This window comes from Hemiscyllium ocellatum, chromosome 5, assembly GCF_020745735.1.
Source record: "Hemiscyllium ocellatum isolate sHemOce1 chromosome 5, sHemOce1.pat.X.cur, whole genome shotgun sequence".
NCBI classification, from domain to species: Eukaryota; Metazoa; Chordata; class Chondrichthyes; order Orectolobiformes; family Hemiscylliidae; genus Hemiscyllium; species Hemiscyllium ocellatum.
In genome coordinates, this window is record NC_083405.1 from 49,405,351 (window position 1) to 49,421,217 (window position 15,867).

At 42.8% G+C, this 15,867-nt stretch overlaps 1 protein-coding gene across 1 annotated transcript in view; it reads right to left on the bottom strand.

Annotated features, from left to right (window-relative positions):
• Window positions 1-15,867, bottom strand: part of scin (scinderin) — a 103,201-nt gene that overhangs the window by 42,999 nt on the left and 44,335 nt on the right. The window contains exons 5-6 of the mRNA XM_060824740.1: window positions 11,224-11,316; window positions 9,763-9,895 (exon numbers count right to left, since the gene is read on the bottom strand). Of these exons, the coding sequence (XP_060680723.1) occupies window positions 9,763-9,895; window positions 11,224-11,316 (226 nt within the window). The remainder of the gene's footprint in view (window positions 1-9,762; window positions 9,896-11,223; window positions 11,317-15,867) is intronic.

A 15,867-nucleotide genomic window follows, 5' to 3' on the forward strand; every position in this document is an offset into this window, starting at 1 on the left:
AGTTGTCTACAGTATACACAGTTGCCACTATGTGTCGGTGGTGAAGAGATGAATGTTGAAGGTGGTGGATGGTGTGCCAATAAAGCATTCTGCTTTGCTCTGGATACTGTCACATTTCTTACATGTTGTTGGAGCTGTACTCATCCAGGCCAGTGGGAAGTATCCCATCAAATTCCTGACTTGTGCCTTGTGGATAGAGGAGCTGTATGTCAAATGGTTGATCAGTCAACTTTTATTTCCTTTGGGACACTTCAACATGAAGGTCCACCAGCACTTTCTCAGGGTAACTTAGGATGGGACCTTAGTAATCCCCAAACAGCAATTATTAGACCATTATCAGTAACATATCAACGATGGAAAACATTGTGTTGTTGAGGCCTATGCTCAAACAGCCAGCAAGCAAGTTAGCGTTGTGTGTGTAAAACCTGATCCACAGTCTTAAATCATGCACAATTATAGGATATAACTCTTTATATAAAATCTTTATTTGTTAAAACATCAGGGAGTGTTGGAAACACAGGTTGCTGGTGAGCAACAAATTCTTAATGAGAGGCCAATTAAACCCAGTGAGAAAGGCAAATGATCAGGGTGTGTACTGGATTCATAGCAAGTAAGAGGAAGTCAAAGTATATTGTTGAAATGAACAAGATATCTAGTTTTTTTTCTTTCTTGTTGCTAAATATTTCAGATTTTGCTCAACATTCTTTATCTCAAAGGGAATTATTGAGAAGGGATATGCATTTCACATAGCACAAGGACTACAGGAAGCAAGCAGTGAAACAGTCACCATCAGAAGCATCAACCATTGCAATTTTACAACCCTATGGAGGAAACTACCCTGGAGATAGATGTCTCAAAGAAAGGTCTGGGAGCTCATACACTAAAAAAAGGCAAACTCATTGCATTAGCTTCGAAAACTCTGTGGGTATTATCCATCATCCATTTCACTTCAATGATACCATGGAGAATGAAAACAATAGATATATCAAAGGTGCCAGCTCCCAGGTCAAAGATGAGAACATTGTGCTCTCCTCTTTCCTTCTTGTTGGCACAACAGTCAGATGAATGGGAAATAATGTAGGTCTGTTCCAGTTTTCTAACTGCTTCCTGGTTCTGTTGCATCAGCTACAAGATGCCAAACACAAACAGGAACAACAGACAATATCACTGATGACTATGGGAAATCAAAGTCATCTCCAGGCAAAAGCATTATCATGAGATCTGGGTGTTTCAGTAAATTACCTGTACAGAATCATAGGTTAATTCATCATTGTAAAAATAATTACATTTTCTTCTGGAAAGGAGGGATTGTTGTATGTATACTTTGCGCTTAAGAAAATCCAATCTCAAGGTCATCATGTAACGTATGTACACAATATTGTGACTCTGTTCGCCAATTTGCTTTGCATTTGTAAATATATCACTCCGTTGGGTTGCTGTAATATCTGCTTCATAACTTGTCATCTTATGGTTTTAAATATAGTAACGCAAAGTTAATCATTGCTGATGAATGACTATATTAGACAATTACCATTCACATACATGTGACACCACTAACTGGTTAAGGACTGACATAATTCTCAATTCTCTTAACTGAATAGAATTGTCACTTTGAAGAATTTTTTTTTCCCCAAGATCTCTATGACTATTACACATAATAAACCTTCAAAATGCTTGACTGAGAAACCAAACCTAGTTGTCTGAAATGTAATGCACGTGTTTTCCACAGGGATAATATCCATCCATTTAAAACTAGAGAACATTAGCAGAAGTCAAGGTTTGTTGAATCATCAGCTGTGCATGTGGTCACTGCAATAGTGTAACTCACTATTGTTGCATGCACTCACCAGCAGGTGGAGCTGTTGGTCAGTTGGTCAAAGATTGTTGTGATGTTATCTTGGAGAAAAGAATCTCAGCAAACCTACAAACATTGCCCTGTTCCATGCTCACTCCCCATTTCAAATGGAGCATCCACCCCTCTCTCTTTAATCCCTGAGCCCCAGGAGAGAGGCAATATCAACACTGTCCTGACTTACTGCAGATTTGTATGACTCTGTTAACAGTTGGCTGAACTCGGCACAAAGGATCAACCCACTTGACAGTTATCACTCATCGACAAGCCAGTTTTTAAATAAATTTCAGTTCAATCCCAGTGGCCTTGTAAGTTTTCCCTCCCCTCCCTCCAGTGGACAGTCAGAAGTTGGTTATTAAAGAGCTAATAACTCTGTATTTCCTACTAGTTGCCCCTCCGAAGCACCATATTGAGCAGTACATTAAGACTAGCAAGTATTAAAAACCAGCTTTCATGGCTGAAGAGCAAACACCATCATTTGTTGTAGAGTAGCTCCACCTACTGGAGACTGGAAGTTTCAGTAACAGCCATCCCTCCCTTAAAATCCAAGCAAATTAAGAACCAAACTCTGGATGCACATTTTCAGATGCACTCATTCTGGGAAGCAACAGTTCTCATCACCAGTTTAAGCTCTCAGTTTACATTCAACGTGCCTGTATTTCAGAAGGTGGAGAACAATATCCATGCATCGGCACCTTATGTTTACATTTCATTGGCATAAAAATGTCGGTGAGACCAAGGGTAAACTAAGGGCACATTTTGTCGAGAATCTTATTCAGGCCCGTGGGGCCAGGCTGACCTCCCAGTTACCGCTCATTTCAACTTCTCTCCCCATTCTCTCTCTGACATGTCCATCTCTGGCCTCCTCCATTATCACAATGAATCAGACCACAAATTGAAGGAACAACACCTTTATCTTCCACCTGAGCAGCCTGCAGCCCACAGGACTCAATATTGAGTTCTCCAATTTCAAATAACCTCACTTCCCTTCCCCCAACTCCCTTTCCAGCCCCTCTCCTTCCCTTCCACCCCTCCGACTGACCCCTCCTTCCAGCTACCAACTGTATTCATTCCTCCCATTGACCAACCAGGTTGTACCCACCACCTGTATTCACCTATCAGCACTTTCCCCCCTCTCTTTGTATCCAGCTCCCCTCACCCCCAACCTATTCCAGAAGAAGGGTGACACCCAAAACATTGACATCTCCAACTCCAGATGCTGTCTGGCTTCTCCCAGAATCCTGCTTATCTACTTTGGATACCAGCATTTGCAGTTTTGTTGCCTCTATAAAAATGTCTTGAGCAATATAAATGTAAAAACCTGCCTTACAGTTCACAATCAGAGCTACTGAAGCATTTATTTTGAGGGCAACGTTATTCAGAGGATTTTTTTTTAATAATCATTCAAGGGAGGTAGACATTAAACATTGCTAGCTAGACTACCATTTATTGCCCTTGTGTAAGACCAAACTGCAATGCAAATATAAGGTGGTGAGCTGTCTTTTGAAACTGATGCAGTCCTTATGGTGTAGGAACACTCATAGTGCTGGGGAGTTTCAAGATTTTGACCCAGCGACAAAGAATGGCAATATATTTCTGAGTCAGATGCTGAATGGCTTGGAATGAACCTTGCAGGCTGTAGAGTTTCCATCAGAGTATCTCTCAGAGGAGTCTTGGTGAGATGTGGCAGTGCACCTTGTGTATGGTACACACTGCTGCCAATGCGCATCAGTGTTGAAGGGAGTGAATATTGACGGTTTTGGATGGTGTGTCAACCAAGCATGCTGCTTTGACCTGGATGATGTCACATTTCTTGACCTAATCTAGGCTGGTGGGGAGTATTCCTGAATTATGCCTTATGGATGGTGGAGCTGTTTATCTAAGAGTTGGTCGGTGAACTTTATTTCCTTTGGGACACTTCAAGATGAAGGTCCACCAGCACTTTCTCAGGGTAACCGAGAATAGATGCCAACCTCCCAGGAACATCCACATTTCATTGATGAATATTCCAGCTCCTGCTGCTCCCACTGACATAAAGCAGCAACAATTGCTTTCAATATCACAACTAGCTCATCAGGTACTACTCCACTTGTAGAAAGTAAGTGATTATAAGTAATGATCCGATGCCAGGCAGTGCATGCTCCAGGAATGAGAGGATTAGCTAAAGATTAAAGGATCAAAGACATTTCATGAAAAAGTTTCCAAACCAACAACACCAAAAAAGGCAATTTGTTTGATGTGTTTGCGATTGATCTCATGCACTCGGCTCAAACTTGTATTAACTTTTCTGCACAAACTAGGAAATAATACTGTAAAGCAGTTCATTAGATGTAAAAGATTTTGGGGCATACTGAGAATGTAATAAAGCTCTATGCATTTGGAAGATTTTTATTTCTTGTTTGTTAACTTAAAGTCAAGTTTATGTTAACGAATCATACCTTTTGGTCTCACAGTTTGATATTTATCATTTTTTTAACAATAGTGTTCTAAATGGAACAATAGTGTTCTAATGTTCTAAATGTATTATATGTGGAACAGTCCATCTTCCACAACTACACTGGCACCACCCCCCACCTTTTCCTCCGCTACATCGATGACTGTATCGGCGCTGCCTCGTGCTCCCACGAGGAGGTTGAACAGTTCATCAACTTTACTAACACCTTCCATCCCGACCTGAAATTCACCTGGACTGTCTCAGACTCCTCCCTCCCCTTCCTAGACCTTTCCATCTCTATCTCGGGCGACCGACTCAACACAGACGTCTACTATAAACCGACTGACTCCCACAGCTACCTGGACTACACCTCCTCCCACCCTGCCCCCTGCAAAAACTCCATCCCATACTCCCAATTCCTTCGTCTCCACCGCATCTGCTCCCAGGAGGACCAGTTCCAACACCGCACAGCCCAGATGGCCTCCTTCTTCAAGGACCGCAGATTCCCCCCAGACGTGATCGACGATGCCCTCCACCGCATCTCCTCCACTTCCCGTTCCTCCGCCCTTGAGCCCCGCCCCTCCAACCGCCACCTAGACAGAACCCCACTGGTTCTCACCTACCACACCACCAACCTCCGCATACAATGTATCATCCGCCGTCATTTCCGCCACCTCCAAACGGACCCCACCACCAAGGATATATTTCCCTCCCCTCCCCTATCAGCGTTCCGCAAGGACCACTCCCTTCGTGACTCCCTCGTCAGATCCACACCCCCCACCAACCCAACCTCCACCCCCGGCACCTTCCCCTGCAACCGCAGGAAATGTAAAACTTGCGCCCACACCTCCACACTCACTTCCCTCCAAGGCCCCAAGGGATCCTCCCATATCCGCCACAAGTTCACCTGTACCTCCACACACATCATCTATTGCATCCGCTGCACCCGATGTGGCCTCCTCTATATTGGGGAGACAGGCCGCTTACTTACGGAACGCTTCAGAGAACACCTCTGGGCCGCCCGGACCAACCAACCCAACCACCCCGTGGCTCAACACTTTAACTCTCCCTCCCACTCCACCGAGGGCATGCAGGTCCTTGGACTTCTCCACTGGCAGAACATAACAACGCGACGGCTGGAGGAGGAGCGCCTCATCTTCGCCTGGGAACCCTCCAACCACAAGGTATGAATTCAGACTTCTCCAGTTTCCTCATTTCCCCTCCCCCCACCTTGTCTCAGTCGGTTCTCTCAACTCAGCACCGCCCTCCTAACCTGCAATCTCCTTACTGACCTCTCCGCCCCCCACCCCACTCCGGCCTATCACCCTCACCTTGACCTCCTTCCACCTATCCCACCTGCATCGCCCCTCCCCCAAGTCCCTCCTCCCTACCTTTTATCTTAGCCTGCTTGGCTACTCTCTCTCATTCCTGATGAAGGGCTTATGCTCGAAACGTCGAATTCCCTATTCCTGAGATGCTGCCTAACCTGCTGTGCTTTAACCAGCAACACATTTTCAGCTGCGATCTCCAGCATCTGCAGACCTCATTTTTTACACTTCTAAATGGAAAACAAAGGAACTGTAGTACCACTAATACCCTGTTGGTGGTGGTGTTGCCCACAAGAGCTTTTCCTAATGTTTTGACACAAATGGGTAAGACTCAGTGATTTTCAATGTGTAAAGTGGATGGAAGTTTGCTGGAGTCTACTTTTTTCTTCAGCCAAAAATAGGCTGGGCGTTGAAGGAAAAGGTTGACATCTCTCCAACAAATTCAATTATACAATTTCAAAACATGTCTCAACCATACTGATGGGAGATGGCTTGTTTATACACTGGGAAACTTGCTCTCAATTTATACTGATAAACAGGGAATCTGGAACAAAACTGGCCTAGTGGTCATCCTGATTGATGGAATTTCATATCAATTATTTTCACAAAGTTGCGGAAACTGCACATCGTTAGCTAACACCTACACACTTTTGTCTATTTTTATACAGCCCACAATTCTTTGTCATGTAAATATTAAAAGAGATCATTAGTTACAGAACCTGCTGGACAAAAATTCTATCCCTCTGATCTGCACACACCAGTTGCCTTGTGCAACACAGGGTAAAAACTGAGTGAAGTGGTGGTCTGTGGAGAGCATTGTGGCATTGGGAGTTGCTTACTCTAACTTTTATGCTTTCACTTGGAGTTCTCACTCGGCAGCAGGGAGTTTCACTAAGCACTGAGTTCTCACTAAGAACTGAGTTCTCACTAGGCAGCGGTGAGTTCTCACTAGCAGCAGGGAGTTCTCACTAAGCATTGAGTTCTCACTCGGCAGCAGGGAGTTCTCACTAAGCACTGTGTTCTCACTAGGCACTGAATTCTCACTAAGCACTGAGTTCTCACTAGGGAGCGGGGAGTTCTCACTAAGAACTGAGTTCTCACTAGGCAGCGGGGAGTTCTCACTAAGAACAGAGTTCTCATTAGGTTGTGGGGAGTTCTCATTCAGCAGCGGGGAGTTCTCACTAGCAGTGGGGAGTTCTCACTAAGCACTGAGTTCTCACTAGGTAGCCTCAAATTGTTAATTAAGCAGAATAATTGCTTCTCAAATACTTTTCTGATGGCCTACCCGGCCTCATTAATATTAAGACCATAAGACATAGGAATGGAAGTAAGGCCATTCGGCCCATCGAGTCTACTCCGCCATTCAATCATGGCTGATGGGCATTTCAATTCCACTTTACCAGCATTCTCTCCGTAGCCCTTAATTCCTCGAGACAACAAGAATCTATTAATCTCTGCCTTGAAGACATTTAGCATCCCGGCCTCCACTGCACTCTGCGGCAATGAATTCCACAGGCCCACCACTCTCTGGCTAAAGAAATGTCTCTGCATTTCTGTTCTGAATTGACCCCCTCTAATTTTAAGGCTGTGTCCATGGGTCCTAGTCTCCTCGCCTAACAGAAACAATTTCCTAGCGTCCACCCTTTCCAAGCCATGTATTATCTTTTAAGTTTCTATTAAGTCTCCCCTTAATCTTCTAAACTCCAATGAATACAATCCTAGGATCCTCAGCGGTTCCTCGTATGTCAGACCAACCATTCCAGGGATTATCTTGCAATGTTACTAACTTGCCAAACAAGCTGGATGGCGAGAATCCACAGCAGGTCTCTGGCAGATTCTGCTTGTTGGTTAAACCTAACAACCTCCACCATGTATGTAACCAAAGTGCAGCTCAGGGTATGAGCCATGGGCATTAGCCACTTCCAATTTCAGGGACATTGGCATCTGCCAGGTGCTCATCTTGTGACCATCCTGTCACCTCTCCGTTTCACTCGCAGGCCACCCAGGCAGATTGACATTGCAGCATACATCAGCAACTGGAATACACAGGCTGCAGCCGAGAGACTTTGTGCATGTGAACAAGCAACCCGATCAAGGGTTACAGCAGGCTGCATCTCTGGGCGGCTTGTCACCTTTGTGCCAACCTGCATGCTCACAACTTTTATACCTTGTATTGCCTTGCTATGCTGAACCTGTTAACATGTCAGTGCTTCAGACAGAGCCAAAAAGCTAACTTGCCCGCCATAGTGAGGTGCTGCTTAGCACATTCCCAGAGGCATGCTGCTCTCTGCTGGGATCTGCCCCGTGGAAGGGGGGAACATGTTGATGAGCAGCATAACAGACAGCCCTGTCGGAAAACAGTGGGGCTGGTCCTCAGTCCAGTCGAGGAGGGGTGTTCCAATGCTGTCAGTCACAAACGCAGACTGCACACAGTCAAGAATCTTTGTTATGGTTCCTCATCCGCTCGGGTTGCTCACAGTCAAGAGATCTGTCCAACCACAGTCCGGGACTACCAGCAGCCCATCATTTAGGGGCAGCATGAACAATCGGGGGAATCACATACCCTCCACTGGGGAGCTGCAAATGGCCAGGGCTTTGCTCAGTCTTGTCTCGCAGCTGCTCAGGTCTGGGACAAATACAGACCTTAGGGCTCATCGTCAAACTTTAAAAAAAAATGCAAGTGGGACGGTGGGGAATGACTGCCACAAGGAGTGGACGCCAGGGCTGGGAGGAAGAGGGTGGTTGGCTGGGGGAGGGATTTGGGGGTGATGGGTAATGGCACTGGCAGAGGTGTTGACCCCTTGCTGTTGAATAGGGTAGAGGGTATGGGAACAGCACTGGAGAGCATGGCAGGTGATGGTTGGGGGGTGTTAGTGGCTGCGACCACCATCGTGGCTGTAACAGGGAGAGCACGGAGGAGCAGGCTGGGCATCATTAACGGAGTAATGCCAGGATCCTTGGGGCATGGAGGACAGTTGGAGGCGAAACTCAATGTGATGGCTCTCCACATGGTGGGAGGTGGGTAGAAGTGTGTTGTTGGCATAGTGCGAGGTAGTAGCAGACACGGAAGGTTTGAGGGAGGTACCTGGTGACCAGATAGAGTTTAATGCTGATAGTGTCCACCATGATCTGTACTTCCTGCTATCACTCAGAGCAGTCACACCTCAGAGCCCTAAAAGATGGCTGCGACAGTGCCTGAGGTGTGTGCAGTCAGTTTCGGCTTGATAAAACTGAATATTATAAAACACCACTGTGAGGAGTACAAGGACACTGGGGCGAAATTACACTGGCCATGATAAAACTCAGCTGCCTGATGCATCACAAACCAGACACAACCTCATTGGCACCCACTTCCAATAGCTGAGAACTGGCTACAGCAGATCACTGTGGCCTGTCAAATGGTCATGATGTTGAAATCTGATTCGCACTGTGGGAATGAATTTCAACCTCTGTTAGTTTTGTTTGTGTTCACTTTTGCTGTCTGTACATAAAAGCTCCATGTTTGATTTCTGACTAATCGTCTGTCTGTATGTGAAATTGCCCATCGGGACAATGACAAGATGTGGGTCTACGGCTAGCACTGGGAACAGAGCCATACTGGCCTCCAGGGTGGTAGCCACAGGTGAGCAAAGTGCGCGGTGTGATGGTTAAACAGCAATGAGGGTAAGAGACTGGGGTCATATGTGTGAGGATTGGAGGCCCAGCCAGCTATGTGCTGTGGGCAGCATGGCTTCTGTGCCAGGATGATGCCAATGAGGGACATTGCTAGATGGCCAATACTGTGTTCAGGTGCACAGAAGCCTTTCAAAGACAGTGTGGGTACCGAGGGTGCCAATCTTTTGGAGGATAACCACTGAGTGTTACGTTGTTCCAGGTATGGTGCCTGGTAAAATGGAGTTGGAATTAGACATGACAAATGCCATTGGGAAGCAGTAGGTAGTCAATGCAGCGTGTTTGCTAATATGCAGGGAGAATCCTCACTAGGCCTCACAGCAGACATTCTTCCAGAAGACTTGGTGCAATTGGACTTTGGCAGAATTAAGTAAGGTTCAGCCAAATGGTTCTAAAATAAAACTGGGAATACACAAGTACTCAGGAATCCGCAAAGACAAAAGAGCAGGTGAATCCCACTTTAGTAATAATCTTACCCTTCCAAACAAATATCTTTCTGTCTGCTCCATTGTCCAGTATAAAACACTCTTCAGTCAAGAGCAAGTCACATGAGAATGGGTTTTCAGCTGACACCAATGACACCTTCATTGAGCCACTGGCATCTGAGACCTGAAGGAAGAAATAGTAAAAAAGTTATAACTATTGGCACCGAGAAAAGTGGACTCCACGATTCTGTCTCTATGGCATGGACACTCCATTGAGTTGGCCAATTTGGCCATTACCCATTGGGAGTCCTGATGTTCTATAACTGTGAAGGAAATCCACGCAGTAATTAGTCCCTTTCATAGCAATATTGCGACTATTTATGACCTTTCTAGTCAGAGTCGCTAGACTGATCGGGAGCAGGAATCCTGATTGTTTTGAACCTTGTCATTTGAATTTTCCAAACTCTGATTGCCATTGTAGAGAAAGTCACTGAATTTAGCACAAATCTTCGAGCTACCTCAGAATCTTCACAGTTGTGTAACTTATGATCACAAATTATACGCATTTCCTCATTAAACAAGTGGTGGTAACTCCAATTATAGCAGAGGAGAGAAAGGTGGTTTTGCAGATAGTCTATTTATCAAGGAAATTTCTTGTTTTAATCATGAGATTAACACCTCCCCATACTGCTGTTAAACACAGTACACTATTTTTCAGTAAGACTATTTAACAAAGGCTTATTACTATAATACTACAATACCCATTCTTTCTATTGCAACATACCCCAATAAAAAGGCAGGAATGAGCTTGCTATGAAATAACGGTTAGATACTTTCAATAGAACTGTTCATGCTGAACTGTAATGGCCAGTGGCTAATGTTTGTTCACACAGATACTGAAATTCAAATTCAAAATATACTTTTATCTACCATTAATTAAAACTTAACTAAATTAATTATAATTAGTCCTAGGTGTCTGTATTTCCATCTAATGAATGACATTTATGTTTTGTTATCATTAAGATGTGAATAAACTTTCAATGTGGGGGTGAAATTACTTTTCAGTGACGATGTAAACAGATGATAGTAATTCGGCAGTTTCACATCCACTGACTTTCGTGGAAAAGAGAACTGAAGGGTTGAATGATTTGGCAGTCTGCTATCATTGGTTCAGCAATTATGTAGAATATGTATTTCATTCTGAAATACTGTCACAGGATTCTCGGGTGGGGAAGAAGGGGTGGAGTCAAGTAGTCTGGCATATCTACAAGTGACAGTGTTGACAGTTCTTTCTAAGCTGTTTACATAATCATTCCTCTCTACTCACTCATGCAAGCAGACTGAAATTTCTGATATAAATATGCTGAATGTTATAATTGTATGTTCTCTGCTGCTAACTGCAAATGTTTGAAATATGGTTTTGAAAACTGCTGTTTGCCAAAATAGCTATTGAGAACATTTTGACGAGATATTGTACAGGTAAGAATAAGTACTACAGTAAATGTAGAATACCATATAAAGCTTTGCCATTTTCCTGTTTGATATGTCTGCAACGTGATCGTCATCGTCATCTCCTACACTCAGTGCTGGCTTGCAACCAAGAACCTACAAAAGAGAAAGAAACACTGTTTTTATCAAGATATTTCTAAAATTAAAACGGTACCAACTATCTATAGAATAATTGTTCCAAGACAGTTAAACACAGGATGTGGTTTGTTTCTGAAGTATTACTTACAGAGGAGAGGTGGAATGCTAGTTAAAAATAAAATAACATCTGGCTGCCAACAACTCACAAGTGGTCAGTCTGGGAGATAGTGAAGAACATACCAATACAAGTTAGCAGTTGCAGCTGGTGCCTGGAAAAGGAGGGGAATGAAACTGAACACTTGAGGGATGAAATTGAAGGGTTGGGGGTGTGGTACAGTCCGTTAAAACTAGGTGGAGCACTGGATCCACAACAGTCCTACTTCATGATTTGGAGATGCCGGTGTTGGACTGGGGTGTACAAAGTTTAAAATCACACAACACCAGGTTATAGTCCAACAGGTTTAACTGGAAGCATACTAGCTTTCGGAGTGACGCTCCTTCATCAGGTGGTTGTGGAGGACACAATTGTAAGGCACAGAATTTATAGCAAAAGGTTACAGTGTGATGTAACTGAAATTGTACATTGAAAAATATCTTGATTGTCTATTGAGTCTTTCATCTGTTTGAATATCATGATAAATTCACATCTTTCATGTGGAATGACAAAACTTTTTCTAAAATATTCTAGACAATATGTTGAAGGTGTTGAAGTCCTACTTCAAGAATTCATTTCCCCTTACAGCTGTCAAGTAAACTGCGATCTGATGGAGACCCCATATAATGATGGTTATAAAATTAGTCATGCAACACTAATCTTGTTGGATAACCCTCAGACAAATGTCAACAGACACACTGCAATAGTCCAGAGTCCAGCAATAATGAGAGTCTTAATTGTTTTGACAGCATGACACTTCCCTTTTAAAGCTATCTTATCAGTACCAATGTAGTTGGCAGCTTCAATGCACCTTTTACACACATGCACAACTTCTTGCTAAAGGGTAAGTTACCTCTCTGTAAGGATAAACTAGGAGAAAGTGAGGACTGCAGATGCTGGAGTACCAGAGTTGAAAAATGTGGTGCTGGAAAAACACAGCAGGCCAGGCAGCATCCAAGGAGCAGGAGAATCGACGTTTCGGGCATAAGCCCTTCTTCTGAAGACGGGCTTATGCCCGAAACGTTGATTCTCCTGCTCAGTAATTATAATTACTGAAATCAAGGAAAGTCTTTCACTTTTGGCGCATGGACATTGTCTGATACTTGTGTGGTATGCATGTTACTTTCCACTTATCTGTCCAAGCCTAGGTGTTGTCCAGATCATGCTGTTTTGGGCTGCTTCAGTATCTGAGGCATCATGAATGGAGCTGAACATTGCACAGTCATTGGTGAACATCCCCACTTCTGATCTTATGATGGAGAGAAGGTCATTGATGAAGTAGCTGAAGATGGATGGGCCTAGAATAGTACCCTGCTGGATCCCTGCAGGGATGTCTTTCACCTGAGATGATTGATCTCCATCAATCACAACCATCTCCTTTTGTACTCAGTAGCTTCAATCAGCAGAGAGCTCCCTCCCCGATTCCAGTTTTCCTTGAGTTCCTTGAGGTCATATTCCATCAAGTGTGACTTCAAAGTCAAGGGCAGTCACTCTTACCTCATCTCTGAAGTTCAGTTCTTTTGTTTGTGTTTGGACCAAGACTGTAAAGAAGTCAGGCAAATGCTGCTTTTTCGTACTGTCAATTAATTCCTCAACCTGATGACTGAGAGCACACTGATAGTTTGGCAGTTTGCCAGGTCGGATTTATCCCACTTTTTGTGAACACATTTGACACACTTGCATAACCTTCCACATTGTCAGGCAGATGCCAATGTTGTAGCTGTACTGGAACAGCTTGGCTAAAGTTGCAGCACGTTCTGCAGCACAAGTCTTCTTTACTGATGCTGTTTGCAGTTTCCAGTACCTTCAGGAACTTAGAGGCAAGACCAATTAACATTCCAATATTAGCCTTTGCTTGGACTGAAAAGGCAGGGAATTAAAATGTGTGTGAACACAAATGAAGGAGGAGGAATACCAGATCACAGGCATGAATCTAACAAGATGGACATTATCTGACCTCTTTCATAGCAGCTGCAGAAGTGACAATATTGCTGCATAGATGACTCCAAGGAAGTAAATGCCTTTCTAGGATAGAATTGACCCTGATGATTATTGGATATTCAAGTCCAGTGACTGATATAGTTGTTCTTATAGAGGACCCTGACTCCGAACTTCCCTGTGTCACTTTCACAACCTTAAGGCTCTGAATACTTTCCGATGATTGAGACTAATTGAGTGGCATTCCTCACCCTGGCTTGCTTCCTTTCATTCACCATCACTGACAGCACCTCAATCACAGTTTCTTCGAAACATCATAATATCGTTATGATTATATCAGCTTTCCTGTTCTATATTCATTATGGGAAGAGGAGTGTCTACCAACATCTGTTGTGTGTCAAAAATAAGCCATGTAACCTGCCTGTGTTTTTATATACATCCTCCTCTTCTTCCAAGCGCATCAGGTAGGAGATACCTTTCAGATAATAATTAGGAAACTGACAGTACTGAGGATAGAAATAATTGGCATGGAGACTTAAGACTACTCAAATGTCAAAACGTAATCAAAAAATATCTCCAAGTATACTTATCTTTGTATTAGTATAGTTAATAAGTGAACTGCTGCCAAATTCATAGTCCCCAGTAAATCTGGTTGCCTGGTTACCAGATGGGTAATTCTAGGAAATGTTCTCTATTGCTATTTCTGTATTTCGTTGAAAGTTGTTTGTTTTTGAAGAGGAAAAACACACCACTGCAGCTCATGACATTCAAAGCTTCACAAAAGTTTCTTTACAGAATTTCACAATCCACTGCACTCTGGCCACATCTCCTTTTGGGCAATACAGCAGCACTCTTATTCATGGCTTTGGGGTTAAAATGAACAAAAATGGGTTTGTCAGTCCCCACATCATATTCTGAAAGTCAATAGATAATAAAGCACAGGTTTATTTGCATTTCCAGGCATTCTCAGTATCTTTTTAGCTGTTGGCAATTAATAAAGTGGAATTAAAGCTGCTTTTTTGGCATTTATTTATAAGTTGTCTAAAGAAGCTTCAAAACTAATTGTTGTAATCATGTCCTTTGTATTTTAGTCATCGTAGTATTATTCCTGTGCATAATTTAACAGGATACAAGCACTTTGGAGAAAAAAAATGATAAGCAAGAATTGATAGTCTTTTTGTGGTATTAAAGCTGGGTTCATTTACAATTTATAGTTACTGTAAAGGTTTAATAAAAACCGACAAATAATTATTCAATATGTTTGGATCCACAATCCTAAAAATAGTTCTTTAATGGTATACATTATCCTTTGAAATCCAAATTAATGTATTACAAGCTGAATACTTCAGTCAGTGCATCACTGAACTATTCTGACAACAAAGATCCTAGATTCTGCAATGTGTTCTACACAATCATAATGGAGACACTGTCCAGAAAATATATATCCTATCACAGAACTGGGCATTTCTCATTTTTGTAAAGGTAGGAATGGTAATGAATTGGGATTCACCCATGCAGTGTTTTAAAATAAAACAATTTCTTGTCATTTCACTTCATTTAAGCTTTAGGGTTTCCATCAGTGGTTATTGCTGTATGAATAATTTCTTAACTATCCATCATCACAATGGAGTGCCTACCACTTCCCACTTTGGTTGACAGCTCCAAGTGGTTATAGACCTTTGATTTGATTTGATTTGATTTATTATTGTCACATGAACTGAGAAATACAATGAAAAATGTTGCATTGCATTCTAACCAGATAAATCATAGCTTACTTAAATAGATCTGAGTAATAGAACAGAATGCAGAATATAGTGTTACAGTTTAAGAGAAGGCCCAGAGAAAGATCAACTCTAACATACGAGACGTCCATTCATATGTCTGATAACAGCAGGAAAGAGGCTGTTCTTAAATGTGTTGGTATATGTTTTCAAGTTCTTGTATCTTCTGCTCAATGAAAGAGGGTAGAAGTGAGTATTATTGAGGTGGGAGGAGTCTTTGATTATGTTGACTGCTTTCCTGAGGCAGTGGGACATGTAGACAGAGTCAATGGAAGAAAAGCTGGGTTTTGTGATAGACTGGACTGCATTCACAACTGCAAATGTGTTGCTGGTCAAAGCACAGCAGGCCAGGCAGCATCTCAGGAATAGAGCACTCTGTAATTTCTTGCAATCTTGCGCAGAGTATTTCCATACCAAGCTGTGATTCACCTGGATAGAATGCTTTCTATGGTGCATCTATATAAATTGGTGAGAGTCACTGTGGACATGTGACTTCTGAGCAAGTAGAAGCATTGGTGTACTTTCTTGACTATAGCTTTCTTGACTCGAATGGACAGGATAAATCATTGGTGATATTTACTCCTCCTTTTTGAAGTAGGAATATAAATACATTCCAATTCTTGCTCAAATTGGGTACTGTGCACTTGAATAGAATGTTTGTTGTTGAAAGAATGTAAATGCAGTAAACTGGTTTTC